Source organism: Neltuma alba, unplaced genomic scaffold, assembly GCF_004799145.2.
Source record: "Neltuma alba isolate B1F8T4 unplaced genomic scaffold, ASM479914v2 tig00012647_pilon, whole genome shotgun sequence".
In the NCBI taxonomy this organism is placed as follows: Eukaryota; Viridiplantae; Streptophyta; class Magnoliopsida; order Fabales; family Fabaceae; genus Neltuma; species Neltuma alba.
This window is the reverse complement of record NW_021637082.1, coordinates 18,622-35,430: the sequence shown is the minus strand read 5'-3', so window position 1 is coordinate 35,430 and position 16,809 is coordinate 18,622. Positions and strand designations below refer to the sequence as shown.

Here is a 16,809-nt window from a genome sequence, read left to right as displayed (position 1 = left end):
TTCTTGATCAAATTGTTCATGTTGTTCATGTTGATTTGGTTGTGAATTTCAAATGCTTGGAAGAAAACTCCGCGAAGAAAAACCTGGAAAGTGGAAAATTTACACCCCGTCAGGAGTATATACAAATGAGCTGCTGCGGTACTCCATCTGAGCAGTTGCAGGATGAACAATTAAAATCCCGTTGGGGAAGTTCTCGTGAAGAAAATTTCCGCCACCTTGGAGAACAGGTGACAATAACCATTTCTTCCTTTCTAGAAGTTACAGTTAGATATCAGTTACATTTGGTTCTATTATGAGTAACTGCGTCTAATCATTAGTGCTGTTTGTCTTTTCCAGAGCAAGCCGTTGGAAGATTACTACTGTAAGCAGGAGAAGCTTATTAATTTTGAAGTGGCCGGTGGACCTGGAGAAACCTGGCAGGGGCTTCTGGCTGCATTACATCTTCAGCACATTAATGCTAATAGTTCTACACAGAAGTTGACTGCCTAATGGGCCATCACTCTTCCACCCATCGTTCACATTCCTTCGCGGCGTTCTAGTACTTGTGAATATGAGAGCCAGAGTTAATCGGAAATTTTTTAATAATTTCCGCAAGTTTTGTTTCGTATCTTTATTCGTTTTTTTTTAAATTTTGGAAAACACCGAGACTATACCCTTGGTATGTTGCCTAAAGTAAAGAAAGGCACAGAATACGGCCCTGTATGACCACTATATTTTACAAGTGAGCATGTTATCTTCTTTTCTGGTTCTGTGCGCTTTTTTTCAGCTCGTTAATTTTGGGTGACAATGCCGTCCAATAATTATGTGACGATGGCTTTTGGGTTCCGAGGATCTGAACTGTTCTGTGCCGGTCTGCTTTCTCGCAAGCGCCCACTCAAATCAGAATGCACGCTAGTGGCGGACCAGTATATCTTCCCCCTTGACTCTGTTCGTTAATTACTTTCGAGCCAGGCGAACGCCGAGGAGGATAAGATATCCCAGATATCTTATTATCGAGCATCCTCAATCAGGTTCTTAATTTTTCAGTCCATTAATTTCAGGCTTGCTTATAACTAGATTGCTAAACTAGCAAAAGATGCGATAGCTGTCTATTGGGTCAATGCCTCAACTTCTGGTGGTACTTGCAGTCGTTTTCTTTTTAGAATAAATCATACGACCATTGATATTCGATTCTACTGAAGACTTTCTGCATTTCCATTACGGGACAAACTGTTATTAAACAAAATTAGAAACAAGCGTGTGTTGGATAAAAACACCTCAATCTATCAGATATCTGTTCTGGCCTCTAGGACCCTATATTATGTACTAAGCTATACGTCGTGATTGTCTAAATAATATTAATATACATTATGTTACGAATTTATATCTGATGTGGCAAAGGGGATATCGCCGTTTCTTTTGTACAAGTGATGTCCCTCCCAGAAAGGGAGCAGCCAGAGAGTATCATCGCTGTGCAGACTCCGCGAGATTATTCGCTGTTGGCCCATACATCCGTGAGGAGTTTATACCTGACAGCAGATGAATTTTGAATTTCTTTCGACTTCCAGTTGGATTTTGTAGAATGTGGCTTAGACATGAAACCATCGTTAGATATCAAAGACAGTGGAGAGTTTAATTCATCGAGCTCATCATCACTGGCGTATGCCTTTCTGAGAACCGAAGATCTGCTTCTTCTCAGCTTAGTTTCGCTTCCAACCTCTCCAATTATGCTTGCTGTGGAAGATGCAGGGGGAGGCATATAGACTATGGGAGTCGCAATGCATGGGAAGTTTTTGACAGACTCCCCACCGTCCTCGAGGTCCTCCTGTATAAGATCGAAAAAAAGATTTCAAATAAATTCCATGAAATATACTCTACGGTGAGGAGGAAATTCATCACGACATTAAGTGAATTATCAAGAAAACAATGTGCATATTTGTTTATCTAACCTCTGAATCCAGAGCTTCAAAAACGGCAGTTGGAATTGGATCAGGGCAAAACTCATCTGGTGCAAAATTGTTCAAAATCCTCTTGATTACTGGTGCGCTAAACATCGGGCATACCTTCACAAACAAAATTCCTTTCATCATGACTGAGGAAGGAAACTCTTTGCAGTTACGATAATGGAGAAAACTAGGAACATCTCAAGTTCATCACCAAACCTCGCTCCTGGCAGATGTACCCAGTAGCATATCCTTAGGAAGCATCAAGAGTTCGCTCAGTGCATTAAGAAGATGGAAGGACTTGAAAGGTGCATTTTGTTCCCCATCATTAAGGTCATCGTTGTCTTGAAGTGAGTCGTCCTCATCAATACCAAATAGGTCAGTAAGCCATCTAGACCAGTTCCCGATCTGGAAAGTACAGCCCACAGGTCAAAAGAACGTCATGAGTCAATGCACTTTCAACATTATATGGAATAATTTATGTGGAGCCCTCTCATCAGCTATACTGTTGGTCTATTAATAGAGCCACATTCAAGATGAATAAAATTATCCGTAGAAAGAAAAACATGAATTGAACTTGTATTTTCAGGTTTATGTGAGTCATATTGAAGGTCACGCAAGTGCATGAGAAATATACCGCAGTTTTTAGCTGCACACCGGCTCCAAAGCTTGATTTTCCAAGGGGTACTGGAAGAACCTTGGGATCACTAATTGGATCAGATAATGGATCAGTTGGGATCTCATCAGCAGATTCACGAAGAATTGCATTGAACATAGCCACATCTAATCTTGCCACACACTGCTCCATTATCTAAGATTTAGCAAAAGAAAAGCTTTCTGATGTCATGTTCGAGACTTGCAGGTCAGGAGCTTTGTGAGTAATTACATATTAAGCAATTTGCACAAATCATAAGCATGAAGGTAACTTGCAAGTCAACCATCCTGATTCAACTGAATCAAAGATTGGACCAGATATAAAAGAGGCAACCCTCATGACGGTCATTATCACTAACTCAAGATTTCAAGGAGCAGTTTCTATTAAAGATTCACTTGTTACCAGGAATCTCAGGTATTAAATTCCATAGAAGAAGAGAATTTTGAAATCAGGAACAGTAATAGACCAAAAAAGAAAGAATAATAGAAATACGTTTCGACACCATCGTAGAGGGGGAAAATTATAGACTAACCAGTCTAGATAGCACTGGCAAACAGCCACACTCATGCCCTCCAGCTCGAATGGGACACAGCTTTTCATAGGCTTCCCTAAAAGCATTCTTCCAAATATCTTGTGAAAACTTCCCCTGTTCGTGATCACGCGAGCTAGACAACTTTCCAAAGGTTTTCCATGAGGAAGAGCCTGCACCGTTTTTGGTGAACTTTGCATCACCACGATGTTGCATATGTGGAGTCATAGTCTGGATACAGACCAGGAAGAACTCGGATTAGATGCCAACAGGATTTTGTAATATTTAACCAGATCTAGAATGCTGCTTTAGGGTTGTTTTGAAGGAGAAAATAGTTAAGGGATTACCAGCCACCAGATAGATTCCACAATGCGAGAGAAGATCCAAGCTTCTACCTTTTCCAGTGCTGATATGTATACAAGGGGGTCATCCCAGTTACCAAAACCTCCTTGCTCAACAGTGGTATTTTCATTTTTTCTGGGAGAGGATCCCTTCCATCGCAACGAGAGAGTTATCTTGTCATTCCCCTCTTTCCCAGTTTTCCTTTTGACACTAGGTCCAGCAGTAGCAGAGGGTACCACTTTTTTTATGGTTTGGCATATAATTGTTCGCAACACAATAGAATTAGACAACCAAAATGTCAACCTGTAGTCGGGTGCCAGAGGTCAATCAGGTGGTAGAGCTTATGATGAAGATATAATTTCTCTAATGTAGCAAGAACTAGCAAAATATCATATCAGTTCATCAACCTCTAACCACTACTCTGACTCATTAGATAGGACCGTTGGCAAGATATCTACTGCATTCACCATTTGATCTTATATCTAATTATTTGTAAAGTTTAAATTAAGCTAAGTCTCATTTTGTAAGTATTTTGACAGAGCCATCTAGGCAAGCTTAGCAAATAATGAAGGAAACTTTATTTAAGCTGACGAATCCCCTTGTTTTCTCAATTAACTGATCAAAGGCAATATCATTTTTACTGACCTCTAACTTTTTATGACGATGCAATTAGTTTTGATGCTTGAACTACAAAATATATCAAAATGTTAACTTAATTCATGATATGATGTGTTAAAGGATAAATGATACTATGTAATCTTTCCTCCCTCACCATTATCCAGAGAATTAGTTATTAATGATAGTTTATTTTCCGTTTCTGTTTTCTGTATTTATGATTATATTAAGTAATATTATAAATAGAAATAAGTGGATGATGATCACTTCTTAGCCTCACTGTTAGCACAAATTTCAACAGGTTGGCGGGAAAATGCTTAAAATTATATGCAATAGAAAATATGTTTAGCTCAGGTGTACCTTGGGACATCATTTCCACACGCCTTTGCAACGAGTACTAGTCCATGAACGGCACTTTTAGCAGCCCCAGCCCTTCTTGCTTGAATATTTTCTTTACAAGCATGAAAATACAGCCTAGAAAGGCGCCGAGCTGGGGCATATATCTTACTCATGGAGCTTCCGTGCTCAGCAACTATAGAATATAGAGCAACCTCTATTGCCGCAGCTTCTCTTAACTCTCCTTCAAGCATCTTTATCTTGCTTTCCAAAAGATTGATTTTACTGTCTGAAACTGAACCCCTTGCTTCTTTTGGATAAACCTTGGAATCTTTTTTGTCACTGACTCTGATATTCCCTCCATTATTTTGTGCGTCTCCAACCATGCCAGCACCCTTCACTTCAGCATGATGATTGCTGCCAGGTGATCCTGTACTCAGTGTTGAGTCTGTCGGTGACCTTACAGACTTTACATGATTTAATCTTTCACTTTTCAGACTATGGCCTTTTGAACCAATATTTGTCCCATTATATGCAGTTGCACTCAATGAGATTTGATCTTTGACACCTTCAGTTACAGATTGTTCATCTGACGTCACGTGGCATTGCTTATACAAATCAGAAATTTCATTTTCATGTTTATCCTCAACAGAAGTACGGTAAGATTTATCACTTATGCCTTCCACATGATAATTTTCAGCTTCCTTACATCCCTTATAAAGTTTGTCGTTGATTTCAGAATCATCCTTGCTTGCAGTGCCAGGATTCTTTCCCTCATAGTGATTACTATCTGGAGATGCTGCGTTGCTAGGATAGCCATGAGAAGTGTATTCATTGCGGTTTAATTGAGAATCTGTAGTTATAGTTCCACTTGTATCAGCATTTATTTGAAACTCCTGATTCAAATGCTCGTAGTAGCTGCTGTCAGTCCTGGTCTTAGGATTTTCGTCAAAATTATCAAGTGCCAAAGATGGGAAAGAACGATGACTGATTGACGAGACAACATGCTTTTGGGATGTCACTGACCTATGATGAGAACTAATAGAAGCTTGACCATTTAGTGGACTCTCAAGATGAGATGATAGTTCATCCACTGACGATGTGTATGGTGAACTCCTCTCCAGCTTCTTATATGTATCTTGTGGTATTGTATTCAATTTTCCAATCCTTGTTTCCAAAGCCAGTGGATGCTTCTTATCATTCCTACCTGTGTTTTGAGTAGATCCATTCTGCGATTTGGTTACAATTATCATATCAAATAATATAGTATGATGAGGATTTGTGATATTCTGAGATTCAACCAACAAGCAGACTGCATTATTATGCCATTGATGGAAAGCGAAGATACAGTTTCTCTTTTTACATGAAATTCAGAAGAACAAAGATGCTTTCATGCATTAGTGGTCTCTAATCCCTCTCCAACGGATGTTACTAGTGATTGCATGAGTACACATAGAACATAAATCTGCACTGTAAAATGCCTTTTAAAAAACTACGGCAAAAAAATGCCTTTTTAAAAACGTTTGCTCGTCAAAAGTGACCAACAAGCCCCAAGTGAAAGATCCCCTTTTTTCCTCTCTATCTCTTTAATTGGTCATGTTCTATCTTTCACAAGACTAGGCCTTTGCAAATAAATAGTCACGCACATTAATCTTAACACAGTTACAAAAAGGTAGAGTGGACGCTTCAGTCAATACGAGGAAGGAATGGAAGAAAACAAAGGTACCTCTTGAAGTTCAGGAGTTATGTTTCCATTGGACTCAAGGGCAGGAGTAACTGCAGCCACAGATGAATGTGAGGAAATATCATCATCAGTAAAAGAGGCAATCTCAGCCTCCTCAGTGTATTCTTCATTCATCAATTCCAAGACAGAGTCACCAACACTTTTTCCCTTCGACACAGCTTTTGAAAACCTATCCTTTAAGGACGAGCTATTGTGATCTTTTTCAATAGGCTGAATTTTAATGAACAAAAGTGGTTGATCTGTGTTTCTGAAGTTTCTCTTGCAGTTCAATGGAGCACTAATGCTCAACGTCTCTTTGAGCATACCATAATCTGCCAAATCTATGAGCGCAGTTCCCAACAACTGACCTTTAACAGCCTTATCTCTTCGAGGCTCATACAAGTTGAACTCCAAACAATTCTTTTGGAATACATCAGCATTACCGCCTCTGACAGACATATCCCTCAACAGAGTAACAGGAAGATTAAATGACTCATTAAATTCAATTTTTCCTTCACCGATAACAGAACCAAGAGAGGGGACAACAACATTGGTAGAACCTGAACTGCGTCCACCATTCCCCCATTGAATTAATACAGAACGAAGAGATCTGAGGGATTGAGTAGGGGGCCAAGGTTTGATCTCCTGTATATGAACAAGGTAATCAATTTGAACAGTGGTACTTCTCCTGTTCTTTCCTTTCAAGCCTAGAACCATTGCTGCAGATATGATGACTCCTGTACTGATGAATTAATCACTTCAAACCTCAATGTTGTGAGATGTGTGAAATCACAAGCCCTCTGAAGTGCAACAGATTAAGTGCAGGAAATTAGGATGGACGATTACGTTTTAAAGATAATAGAAGTCAGAAATCAGGAGAATGCAATACAGAGAATGAGAAAATTGAGATCGTATTCCTATGGAATCATTAAGGGAAAAAATCTATTTGGCCCTTACCTTTCGTCTCTGACTGTGAGTGTGCTTCAGCTGACTCAAGATGAGAAGAAAGGGATGAGAAACCGTGAGAGTCAAGAGAGCTCTACAGTGAGTTGGCTAAGCAAGACGCAGCATTTGAGAATATATCTAAGACTTGGACACTGAAGCCACTACACATACTATTTGAAAGTTGAAAATGAAGTCAGGACAAAACCTCCCGCCTTTCAGAAAATGATTGCATTGAGCATATAAACAGAGTTTGTTTACGAGCTGGACTAACATACAAATGCAGAAAATTCTCACCTGCTAGTCCTCATAACCAAAGTAAGAAACATCAGATCCACCGAGGCGGAGTGCGTCAGAAAATCCATTAAAAGAACCATGCAAGTTTTTTTTTTTTTTTTTTTGACCAAGAAAAAGAACCATGCAAGTTGAAGCTTAAAGTAAGCAAAAATTTCATGAACTTACTTGCAAGTTAAATAATAAACACATGAACACAAATGCATTTAAAAACCAAAAAAAGGCGTAAAACATAACAAGAGGCAGATTTAGCTTAAGGTAAGCTTACCGGAAAAAGTAGTGGGTGGAAGTGGTAGGACTGACAAAGCGGCAAAAACTAGCTGGAGAAGTTCGTTGTCATGACTCCGAAATGGGTCCTCGTTTCTGAGACTCCAAGATATCTGAGTCTGTGGGACTCACAAGCTGACAGTGAAAGATGACTGACGATGTTATGCCTCCCCAAAAATACAATAAAATATTAAAAACGGAATTAAATAAAAATAAATAAAAAAGATGACGGTGAATATAAATTACAAGCTGAACACGGTAATTTATTATTTTGTATCATCAGTGTTAAATTTTCATGACAATTGTACTAAGTAGCCAAAACAAAATTTATGGACATAGTCCCAAGAAAATGGATTGAGAATTTAGGGATAGTGGTGTGCATTTGCACCCTGACCTCCTTTCTTTTTCGAATGTGTCAGGGGCTGGCTCTTCTCGCCATGGTTCTCACATGCATATTGTCCTTATATCATTATTTCTCTTGTCCGTTTCGAAGTTTGAAGCACAATGCCTAGGTATATGGCTTCAGGTAAATGTTCGAGTTTCAATTCAGTGTCCGTACTCCAATTCAGTTCAATAATGTATCTTCTTAATATTAGTAAACAATTATTAAATACGGGGTATTTAGATGAAAACTAAACCATGATTTTAAAAATATTTTTACAATATACGAAGTAAATATGTAGAGGAATTTGTTTCGTTTTGCGAAAAAATACTTTTGAAATACTTTTGGATGCTTCCAAACAACTCAATACAGCCAAGAAAACAGAGAAAGTAAAGAAAAGCTGACTTCATGGGAATCTAGGGTTAGTGGCTTGGTGCCATGGTTACATTACGGCGTCAGTAAAACAAATAGAAAGTAATTGCAGGAGTTTCAATTGAAATGTTTGTAAAATCAGAGGGATCAAAAACGATGTTCTGAAACAGAGGTTGCCTGAATTAAGTTAGGGCGTTCTCAAATCTCTATACTCGTGTGCAAGATTACGAATTTAGCCAACGGTTTTATTTTTTCCGTCTTCCCATTTTTTAACGTTTTCTTTTCGGCCAATTTTTTTTTTCATCTAATCAAAGATTTAGTTCTGTGAGATTTGTATTTGTTTGGCTATGTCGTGGTGGGCAAAAAAGGGATACACAAGAAAGAGATTTGTTTAGTTGTGTCCAATGTAAGAGCTAATTTCGCTCGCTTAAAGCATGTTAATAGAGTGGTCTGCAATTTCAGACTGCAGGATTTAAATCAAGCAGGCCATCCCTTCAAGAAAAGCAACATCAAACTTGTTTTGATGGTTAGGTTGAGATCTTCAAAACATCACCCACAAGAAAAGGGGGAAAATCTATAGAAATTAGAAGCATGTATAGCTCCCTGCTCTAGTTGGAATTTCAAGTGACCTGAATTTCAATTTGATGTGAGTGTGTAGCAATCAAAGCACGAAAGGGGCTAAAGCATAGCTTATGTGCTATTTGTCACCTAACACTCCTTACAAGGTTGGGTGCACCAGTCTCCATCATAATAGTACAAGACCAATGTGCGGTTAACTAGTTTACCTTGTAAAGCTCAGCTTGCAAATCCATTTTATTTTTTGGCATAATAATCTTAACTTCATTCTCCAAAGCGGATAATGTCATCGGTTGCGCTGTCCACTTCAAGATCACGACTGACTAAAGTATACCTTAAATATATGATATTTTTCTTTGCTTTTACGTTATACATTTTATTTTTTGCCAAGATAAAGCCATAGATTTGTCTGTCCTTGAAGTGGGATTTGACGCTCCTCCTTCCCTCTCCTTTTTGTTTCAGTTCAGCAATGAGATATTCCCTCTGCCCCTCTAATCTGATAACTCTTCTTTATTTACAAATAAAAGGACAGACAAGTTCCTGCTAGAAGTTGGCACAAGAAGCTGTTAATCAGAAAAGTAACCGCTAACTTTATTTCGTCACGACCTCATGCTGGCGGCGGTTATAAAAGTTCATGACTTGCTTTAATGTCCTGAATTTGAACTCTTGTTCCTGATTCTATAAAGAATATCAATCCCTTCTACCTCTACCTTATCAAAACTCTATAGAGACATGAAAAAACAACATCTGCAACTTTACATCTGTTGTTGCAATCTGACACTGCAGTTACTTATGGATCCTACGATGATTCTGGGGTTTAATAATCTGCTTTGTCGGAGAAGGATGTGAACCAATTGAATCCCAGGATTTGTCCCTCCTATAATCTTGAGATTCTGATGTAGATTCTGAATTCTGGTCTGCATCTGCTGTGGCCTGCACTTGAGCTGCATACTGTAAGTTCCACAGGACATCCTCGAATGAGGGGCGAGAGGAAAGTTCTGGAGATATGCATTTGGTTGTTATCGCTATTGCGATTGATAATGACTCTTGAGAGCTAGATGTCAACACTATGGGATCCACAATTTTCCTTCTGCCATCTTGACTTCCGAAGGATGCCTGTTGTTCACATAAACAAATCAGTATCCCAAAACTTCTGCATTTTGTCATTCATCCAAGAAATTTAAAACTCGTGAATTCTCAGGACTTTGACCAGAATTGAACGTTAAAGGTCGGGATGAAACTTTAGAAAGAACTGGAAGCCTCATTATAGCAAAGATTGAAGAATATGAAAATTTCACAGTACAAGACTACCCAGCCATTTAATATGTTCAACGAGACACAGGTTTCCATAAGTTTTCCTGTTACCTTCTCATTCAGAAAAAAACGCTTCCCCTTGTCCGCTTGCTATAGGTCCAACAAGTGATTCAAGTAATATGAACCCGAAGTTATAAACATCATCCTCAAATCTGCCCTTTGGCTGCAAGAACAGTTGGGCAGAATGATTTGTTGGTCACTGATCAACAACACAAATAGAACCAAACCATCCAATATGTCATTGAAGAAAAAGGATTTTAAACTATATGCAAGACATTCAGCATTCTACTTTTCATAAAGAGTAGAACGGCCAACATGTTAAGACAACTAATATAGCAACGGCTATGGTTGTGGCTGTGAGAACAGGATATGAGTTCAATGCATAAAGAGGGCAATAGGGGAGTGCAAATTTAAAATCCAGTTATAAGCAGTAACTGGTAGTAAAATAAGCTACTATCAGCATCCATACCATGATTTTGAGTCCTGTCTCTTTGCCTGTCCAATAATTAGAAAGAAACGAGTCACTAATAATCATTCATATTGCATATAGGTCAAACAGCTGAGTTCAATAGCGAGCAAACATACCTCAAACCTTTCAATCTCTTCTCCGAGGATGGACATTCCATAGTCGCTTAACTTGGGAAAGCGATGCTCATCAAGCAAAATATTGTCTGTCTTCAATCGGTTGTTAAAACAACCTGGAATAACCCCAGTATGTAAAAAGTGCACAGCCTTGGCAACCCCAATTAAAATTGCCAATCTATCAGACCACTTGAGCGGCTTCTCTAGAGAAAACTCTGCAGGTATAAATAAAGCTAGATTAGTGGGTCTAGAACTTCGAGATTAAATCGGTCATATAAAGAGGGGCTAAAAAAACTGGACACGAGTTCTCTGTAGTTTCATCCTGAGTAGGGAGTTCTGTATAATTGCAATTCCAGATAAAAGAAACAAGATATGATGTCTCGAAGAAAGCAACAAATGGTGATATTTTAAGCTCTCAACTATACACTATGATGCCACACCAACCTGACAGATAGGCTCGGTAACTCCCATTGAGCACATACTCATATACAAGATGAAGTTTGTAGGTGGTTGAATCATCTTGTTCACTATTATCAATACAATAACCCAATAGGCTGACCAAATTTGGATGTTGAAGCTTTGAGAATGAATCCAACCGAGCTTTAAGATTTTGAATTGAGCATTTCTCTGACAGAACTAAAGATCGTATTGCCACGTAGGATCCATTCTCTAGTTTTCCTTTGTATAGCTGAAATGCGGAAATCACACAGAATTGGAGACCAGGGAAAAAAGAACAGTTAAAGTAACGTTTTAAGTCTGAAGGGTACCTTTCCTAAGGAGCCTTCACTAATAAAAGCTGACAAGTCAAAGTCTCTTGTGGCTTCCCTCAATTCTTCAACTGAAATTGGTCGACAGATTGATGTAGCTTGTGCCCCTAGCTTCACTGCCTGAGAAATGAACCCTTAAAGAAATTGAAAACAGAACATTAACTATTTCAGAAGTGCATATCCAATAAAAAACTACAGACTTGAAGACTCGCTAAGTTTACTATATTAAGATCGAACAATAGAACCTTGTTCTTTAACTAGCATACTTACTGGCATTTGCGAGGAATTGAGATGAAAACCCTGTAGTGGAATTATCTTGCGCGTTCTTTGGCAACAAATGATGCTTAGCTGCCCTTCTCCTCAGACATTTTCTACAAAAGAAAACTCCTAATACCGAAATCCCAAGGACAAGAACAAGTCCAATAAGGATGGCCCCTGCTAACGTTATTTTCCGCGCCATCGATTTCTTCCTCTCCGTATTGGATTCTTCACAATAAGAACCTGGCTGCTGATCTTGAGAATCGAGAGTTAAACAATTTCCATCATATTTGACAACTCTTCTATTGGACGTATTGGCCAAGCAAGAAGGAAGTTCACCAATTAATTTGTTACTAGAAATGTCCACAAAACCAAGTTTGCTGCTACAACTTAGTTTATCTGGAAGTGACCCGCTCAGCACATTGCTACCCAAATTCAAATAGCTGATGCTTGGCAATGAGAACAAGAAAGATGGAGGTATTCCACTCAGATGATTTGCCGAGAGATCTAGATGTTGAAGCCGACCCAATTCACTGAACTGCTTCGGTATCTCGCCAGAAAATGAGTTATTACTTAGCAGAACTGTGACCACTCCTGCGGGCATCAATGGCAGTTTAGAACCTAAACGGTTTTCTCTTAAATTCAGTACACGTAGGCCAGTGAGAGCGCTCAAATCAGGTAATTTACCAGATAGCTCATTGCGAGACAAAGAAATATCGGTGAGGTTCTTAATTTTGCACAATGATGAGGGGAATGAACCCCGCAAGGTGTTGGTTTTCAAACTCAAGACATTTAGATTCGACAATGAATCGAACCAGTCGGGCATTGAATCGTTGAAATAATTGTCATCGATTTTCAATGTATTGAGCTGTACCATTGTGGAAATTTTCGGCGGGATAGAACCGAATAAGAAATTCGAGCTTAAGTCCAGAACTTCGAGCAGAGATAATCGGTGAATCTTATCCGGAAGATGACCCCAGATTCCCAAGGACACCAGGCTAAGAACCCTTAAGCTGGTCAACCTCGTTAATGCAGTGATAAAAGAATCAATAGAGAAGTTCGTCGACAGCGTTTGATTGGGAATTGCAAACCCCTTGAACTCATCGGACTTCGCAGTTTTGCCTCCCCTAATTTTAAGCTCAGATACAGAGTTATCTTGACATTTAATGCTCACATGTGCAGAAGAAGAAAGGTTACAGAGGTCCCCATTATAACTTCCCCAACTTTGCAACGAGGCGGGATACTCTAAATACATCCTCGTCTGTAGTAAGACTTGGGTCTGGGCAACTTGTAGTTCATGGGTACTTGGAATAGACAAAATCCACAAAAGAACCGGAAAACAAATGTGCAAACGTCTCATTGGATCAGCTTGTGGCATCAGGCACCAAATTTCACGAATTTGAACATGAAAATTAGTAGAGGTTATGAGCTGCTAAGTTCAAGGGAAGAAAAGACAACTCACATGAATGTGTGAAGAGACTCGAAAGAAGATCCTTTTAGGGAATAGGGAAGCCTCAAATTTAGAATGCACTGAAGACTGTACCCTCTATTTAGTTCTACAGACAAAAACCAAAGAAGAAGCTTCTCCGGCTCCAATAACTACGTCGGATAGTGCAGCACCTGCTCGCTGCTCCTTACACGCTTCTTGTTCTTTTTAGAGCCTCGTAGATTGTAGGCCACAGATTAAACAGGGCCCAAACTTCCCCGAAATGGCAAAGACAGGGAGAAATTTCGCAGATTGCTGAATGATGCCTTGTGCTCGGACAAACTCATTAATCATAGACTCATAAAGAAGAACGCGGTGGCGTGAACACGACAAGCAATTAATCTAATATCTAAATATCGATCAAAGATCAATGCAGAGGATATAGGAGACAAGTCCTTGGGATGTGGGACTCGGCATCAGACACCGCGGCTTCGTTTTGATGAGAAAATTTGCTTGTGAAATAATGGCAGAGGCGATAAGTGTGGCGGTTTAAAAGGTCGTACTAAGAAGAATGGCGAGGAAATAAATGCCAGAGAATGAGAGAAATGGCATGGTTGTCATTAATGGCTTCGGTTTGTCTCAGAGGATAAAACAGGGCAAGTTGAGTGGACCTGGCGCCCTGAACCATACAGATATAGAAGACGAAGTCCAGAACGTCGTTTAATGTGCAAAACTGAGAAGGAGAAGAGCAGTGTGTTACAGAAGAAAATGACTCCCCGAGATATAACAAATCTGGTTGCAGAACTGCGAGGAACAGGACAGGTTGTCACTGAGGACTGACTCCCGACGATACATAACAAAAAAAATATTCTTTTTGTTTGTTTCTTTCCCCACCCTTAATCAAGTGTCCAATGATTTTCCACGAAATTGCATGAATGCCATCATATTCCCGGTGAGTGGTCAATTTGTGATTTGCATTCGGTCTTAATTTACAGTTAATTTGATGGGTATTTGCGTGATGCTTTTTGATTAGCAAGATTGTGAAGCTGAAAATCTTGGCGCACTGGGCTAATCAATTTACCGAGGCATTGGTTCATGGTGACATTTATAGCAGGGCGATGTTTATAGCTCGCAACATTAATTTTCTCGTACTGTACTGGGGTTGTTGAGCCATTTTGCATTGCATTAATGATTTGATAAAGTATTTGGCCAAAAACAATTTAGGAAGAATAATTTGATGAAAGGCTACCATCTATGTCATTTTCGTCCTAATTTAGAATTTCTTAGCGGATCATCATGTTCAAATTACCAGAAAATAATAAACAACAAAAATTTAACTTTACCTCTCCTTTTTTTTCAATTTTTCTTCCATCGTTTTCGTCCTAGTTTAAGAGTGACATATAAGCCTCAACAAAATATTATAGAATGTGTTGCAGACATGGGTTTAAACAGTTACAGATACAATAATTTCAGTTGCAAATTAATCATTTAAGTTTCTATATGAACCTGCAACCTTTCACATTTATATTGTCAGAACTAATATTTACATCTTATTTTTAAGCAGTTTTTTTAAAACCTCTCTGTCTGTTGTGTTTCTTCTTCTTCTTTTTTTCATGTCTCTAATAAATTAGCGTGTAACCATCATTTAATAGAAAATAGCCTTTTCTTTTTCAATGTAATACTTAGACAATGCTTCGATTTTAAGCTATATGAATGCAGAAAAACATTGGAAAAACTGTTTTCATTTGAGCCCAGGTGAATTTGAATCTGACATGATTCACTGAACACTCGCTGATTCGATTAATCATTTATGGACAATGAATGAATAGTTCTGTTGAAAGTCAACATTCGTGAAGGGGAAATTTAGTCAACGTTTCACTTCATAAGTTTTAAACTTTATTATTTGAGTGAAATCCATAATTGTATCTACTCCCTCCTAGAATCCTGATTAAAATATTATTACATCCAACCCTTAATATAAGAGTTAATATTAATTTATTATTGCTTCAACCCTGCTGTGGAGGGAATCATTAACTTGTGCAAAATAAACGTGGCTGCTGATTTGAAGATCAAATTCAATACCGTTTTTATGCCAAATGCCCAATTATATGGATTTTCGCTGCCCATCCCATGATATAGATTTAATTAGGAAACTTATATTTATTGGTTTCCAATCATATATGGTTATGTGTTTTAGTTTATTCCTGTGAATTCATAATTAAATGATATTATTTCAAAAATAAAACGCATGGTTGTTTATGATTAGAGAACTGGACATAATGATCATGAAGAACTTGGTGTGGGTATAGTTAGTTTAATTATTGTTTTGCAATGTGTTTGGTATGAGAAGAATAAAAGAGATGAGAGAAAAAAATTTAAAAAGTTTGATTTAAAAACTAGAGAGGCGGAGTTATAAAATTTTAACAAAAAGATGATATATTTAATTTCAATTTTTTTTAATTTTTTAGATCTAACTTATCAAAATTTTTCCTTTATCTCTTTTCTTTCGACTTAAGAGGTGACCTGTGATGACTTGAAATTCTGATGAATAAAAACTACAGATAACTAGGCTACAAAAGGCCTTTTGAGTGGTATTTGCAAAAAAAGTCAAGGTTTCTACCCCTTTTAAACCTGAATGTTTTTCTTTGAAATGTGCTCTTAACTTATCTGGTTGTTGCCACAATTATAATGTTAATATAGAGATGGATTGTGAGGAACTTTAAACCGTTATCTCTGATAAACCTCTAGATAAAATTGAATGGTAAAGCGTCTTTATAATCTCTAAAAAATTTTATTTAACTTATTTAAGGCCAAATTTACAAATTTTTTTGGTTGTTATACATGGAAACTATGCTGTGTATTTTTTTTTGCAGCTGCTGAAAGGAGTAAAATGATATCTAATGGATGGTTTATGACAACATCATCTCGCCTATATGACATTTTAATGGCTGATTTAAATGATAATTCAATGGACAGTACTAGAAAGCTTATCAGAAATTCAACCATAGAGATAGGTCAGGACTGAATGGAAATTGAATGACCTTTTTTGTCTCTTGAAGACACCTTGGTTTTTATGTTTTTTTTAAGGCTGTTTAGTTTGTTTTGTTGCTTGTTTTTGTCTTTGTTTCTTGAATTCTCTGTATTTTTTTAATATTCATAAAATTATTCTTTTGTTAAAAGGCTACAAGAGGAGGAGGCTATTTTGCCAAGAAATTGGAGGTTGTAAAGGTTGAAATTGTTTGGATAAGAAAAAACAATATTAAAAAATTACCTAATTAAATCGACGATACTAGTACCAAACACCAGTGTATTTTATACAGATAATTTACACCTCTCATGGGAAAAAAAAGCACTACAACTTCACATTTAAAAAAAGTAAAAAGAAGTTTCAATAGAGACTCTTTTTTTTCACCAAACAATAGAGACGTTTGAGGCTACACTTTTTTTTTGTCTTTTGAATTGAGAGGTTATACATTATAAAACAAGGATAATTAATTTTTTTCAGAT

The 16,809-nt window shown here is 37.9% G+C and overlaps 3 protein-coding genes across 5 annotated transcripts; 1 reads left to right on the top strand and 2 right to left on the bottom strand.

The window, feature by feature from the left end:
* The first annotated feature begins 33 nt into the window (after nucleotides 1–33).
* On the top strand, nucleotides 34–741 carry LOC114729586 (probable adenylate kinase 7, mitochondrial). Its single transcript, XM_028916613.1, has 2 exons — nucleotides 34–227; nucleotides 337–741. Exons 1-2 carry the CDS (start codon nucleotides 126–128, stop codon nucleotides 487–489), a joined length of 255 nt encoding a protein of 84 aa, XP_028772446.1. The 5' UTR covers nucleotides 34–125; the 3' UTR covers nucleotides 490–741.
* A 424-nt stretch (nucleotides 742–1,165) lies between these two features.
* On the bottom strand, nucleotides 1,166–7,432 carry LOC114729585 (uncharacterized). 3 transcript variants are annotated; one of them, XM_028916612.1, is made up of 11 exons: nucleotides 7,362–7,432; nucleotides 7,080–7,237; nucleotides 6,126–6,922; nucleotides 5,426–5,628; nucleotides 4,424–5,329; nucleotides 3,454–3,751; nucleotides 3,110–3,337; nucleotides 2,560–2,733; nucleotides 2,142–2,330; nucleotides 1,929–2,042; nucleotides 1,166–1,804 (listed from the first exon to the last, which is right to left on the bottom strand). In XM_028916612.1, the coding sequence occupies exons 3-11, from the start codon at nucleotides 6,837–6,839 to the stop codon at nucleotides 1,469–1,471; spliced, it is 3,162 nt and encodes a 1,053-aa protein (XP_028772445.1). In that variant the 5' UTR covers nucleotides 6,840–6,922; nucleotides 7,080–7,237; nucleotides 7,362–7,432; the 3' UTR covers nucleotides 1,166–1,468. The 3 variants fall into 3 exon arrangements, with proteins under 3 accessions (XP_028772445.1, XP_028772443.1, XP_028772444.1); XM_028916610.1 differs by having other exon boundaries at nucleotides 4,424–5,628; XM_028916611.1 differs by lacking the exon at nucleotides 7,362–7,432 and having other exon boundaries at nucleotides 4,424–5,628; nucleotides 7,080–7,328.
* Nucleotides 7,433–9,521: 2,089 nt separating this feature from the next.
* LOC114729588 (probable inactive leucine-rich repeat receptor-like protein kinase At3g03770) lies at nucleotides 9,522–13,913 on the bottom strand. Its single transcript, XM_028916614.1, has 8 exons — nucleotides 11,889–13,913; nucleotides 11,619–11,752; nucleotides 11,296–11,539; nucleotides 10,855–11,066; nucleotides 10,739–10,764; nucleotides 10,426–10,468; nucleotides 10,321–10,359; nucleotides 9,522–10,071 (listed from the first exon to the last, which is right to left on the bottom strand). The coding sequence occupies exons 1-8, from the start codon at nucleotides 13,252–13,254 to the stop codon at nucleotides 9,742–9,744; spliced, it is 2,394 nt and encodes a 797-aa protein (XP_028772447.1). The 5' UTR covers nucleotides 13,255–13,913; the 3' UTR covers nucleotides 9,522–9,741.
* Between the last annotated feature and the right edge of the window lie 2,896 nt (nucleotides 13,914–16,809).